At 43.1% G+C, this 1,354-nt stretch overlaps 1 protein-coding gene across 1 annotated transcript in view; it reads right to left on the bottom strand.

The window, feature by feature from the left end:
* Window positions 1–996, bottom strand: part of LOC102491099 (uncharacterized) — a 33,091-nt gene extending 32,095 nt beyond the window's left edge. The window contains exons 1-2 of the mRNA XM_027776191.1: window positions 895–996; window positions 714–820 (exon numbers count right to left, since the gene is read on the bottom strand). Coding sequence (XP_027631992.1) covers window positions 714–772 — 59 coding nt within the window. The 5' untranslated portion in view covers window positions 773–820; window positions 895–996. The remainder of the gene's footprint in view (window positions 1–713; window positions 821–894) is intronic.
* Window positions 997–1,354: the final 358 nt, after the last annotated feature.

Below are 1,354 nucleotides of genomic sequence, written 5' to 3' on the forward strand. Positions count from 1 at the left end.
CAATCCCTGTTCTCTTTTGGGATTTGGGGCACACACACACGTCCAGTATGTTTTTCAAATCCCCAGAAAGAGGATTCTAACGTGCGGTCAGCCCCGTGGGCTTCAGCTCCCATAATCAATCACTTGGGTACAGGGCCAGCCCACTGCGGGTTTTCTGTTTATTTGCTGTTTCCATTGCTGCGCAGAAGATCTGCAGCTTGAAGTAATGCCATTTGTCTATTTTTGGTGTTGTTGCCTTTGCATTAAGCGTCTTATTCAAGCAAAAGTGGCCTACGCTAATATTTTCTTTCCTCAAGTAATTTTATACTTTGGGCTTTAATCCACTTAGGCCTTTAATCCATTTCAGGTTTTTTTTAGGCTTGTTATTGTGCCCATGTCCTCACTGAAAAGAGAGACAGAGAGACAGAGACAGAGAAATTACCCCCTGGTGGATGGCCACACTACAAACCTTTCTCTATGTTCCTCTTGGAATTTTGAGCACGCACACATACATAACCAGCATGATTTTCAAGCCACTGGGTCCGTGATTTGAACACACAGTTGGCCATGTTGGGTCCAGCTGCCCTGACCTCCATGCCACTCACTGGCCCTCAAGTTAATTTTGTAAACAGTGAAAGATCTGGCTTTATTTCCATAATCTGTCTCTCTCTGGCAAGCATGCATGCTCTATGACAAAAACTTTAAAAAAGTAAACAAAAACAGCAGTACTATACCTTTGCAACCTGTCAACAGCGTGTATATTTGCGCCTTTCCTTATTAAAAATTCTACCATCTGCTGGTTGTTTTCAACCACAGCAAATAACAATGGAGTTAAGTAGCTCTGTAAAACAGTAAGACCAAGTTATAATTCACAAAGTGACATATTTCTCAACTTTTCTCAATTGATAGACTTACTTATAAAAGATCTGATTGGGGCCAGCAGGTGGCACACAGACCAAGGTGTGGGAACCACAGAAGTATTGAGGTCATCACTGACTGTGTGCTTCGAGTGCCGGATCCAATGACTTGAAAACCATGATGTGTCCGTGTGAATGCATGCAAAAATCCCAAGAGGAGACTGGAGAAGGGACTGACTGAGGTGTGGCCATCCCCCCTAAGGGGGTGATTTCTCACTTTCCTTCTCTCTCTGCCTCCCTCTGGTGTGCGCACATGCCCTACAGCAAAAACAAACAAGCAAACAAACAAAAGCTCTTTAACTTATAATATAAAAAGTAACTAAAAAGCAGTCCCTCCCTCTCAGTCCTCTTTGAAACACCCCTCCTCTGTCTTACCACAGGAACTCCAGTCACCTCTAGAACTCACTTCAAACATTCACCAGTTCCAAAAATCTTTGCTCCTATTACAGCATTTATCA

Source organism: Tupaia chinensis, unplaced genomic scaffold (assembly GCF_000334495.1).
Source record: "Tupaia chinensis unplaced genomic scaffold, TupChi_1.0 Scaffold000643_1, whole genome shotgun sequence".
Lineage (NCBI taxonomy): Eukaryota > Metazoa > Chordata > Mammalia > Scandentia > Tupaiidae > Tupaia > Tupaia belangeri.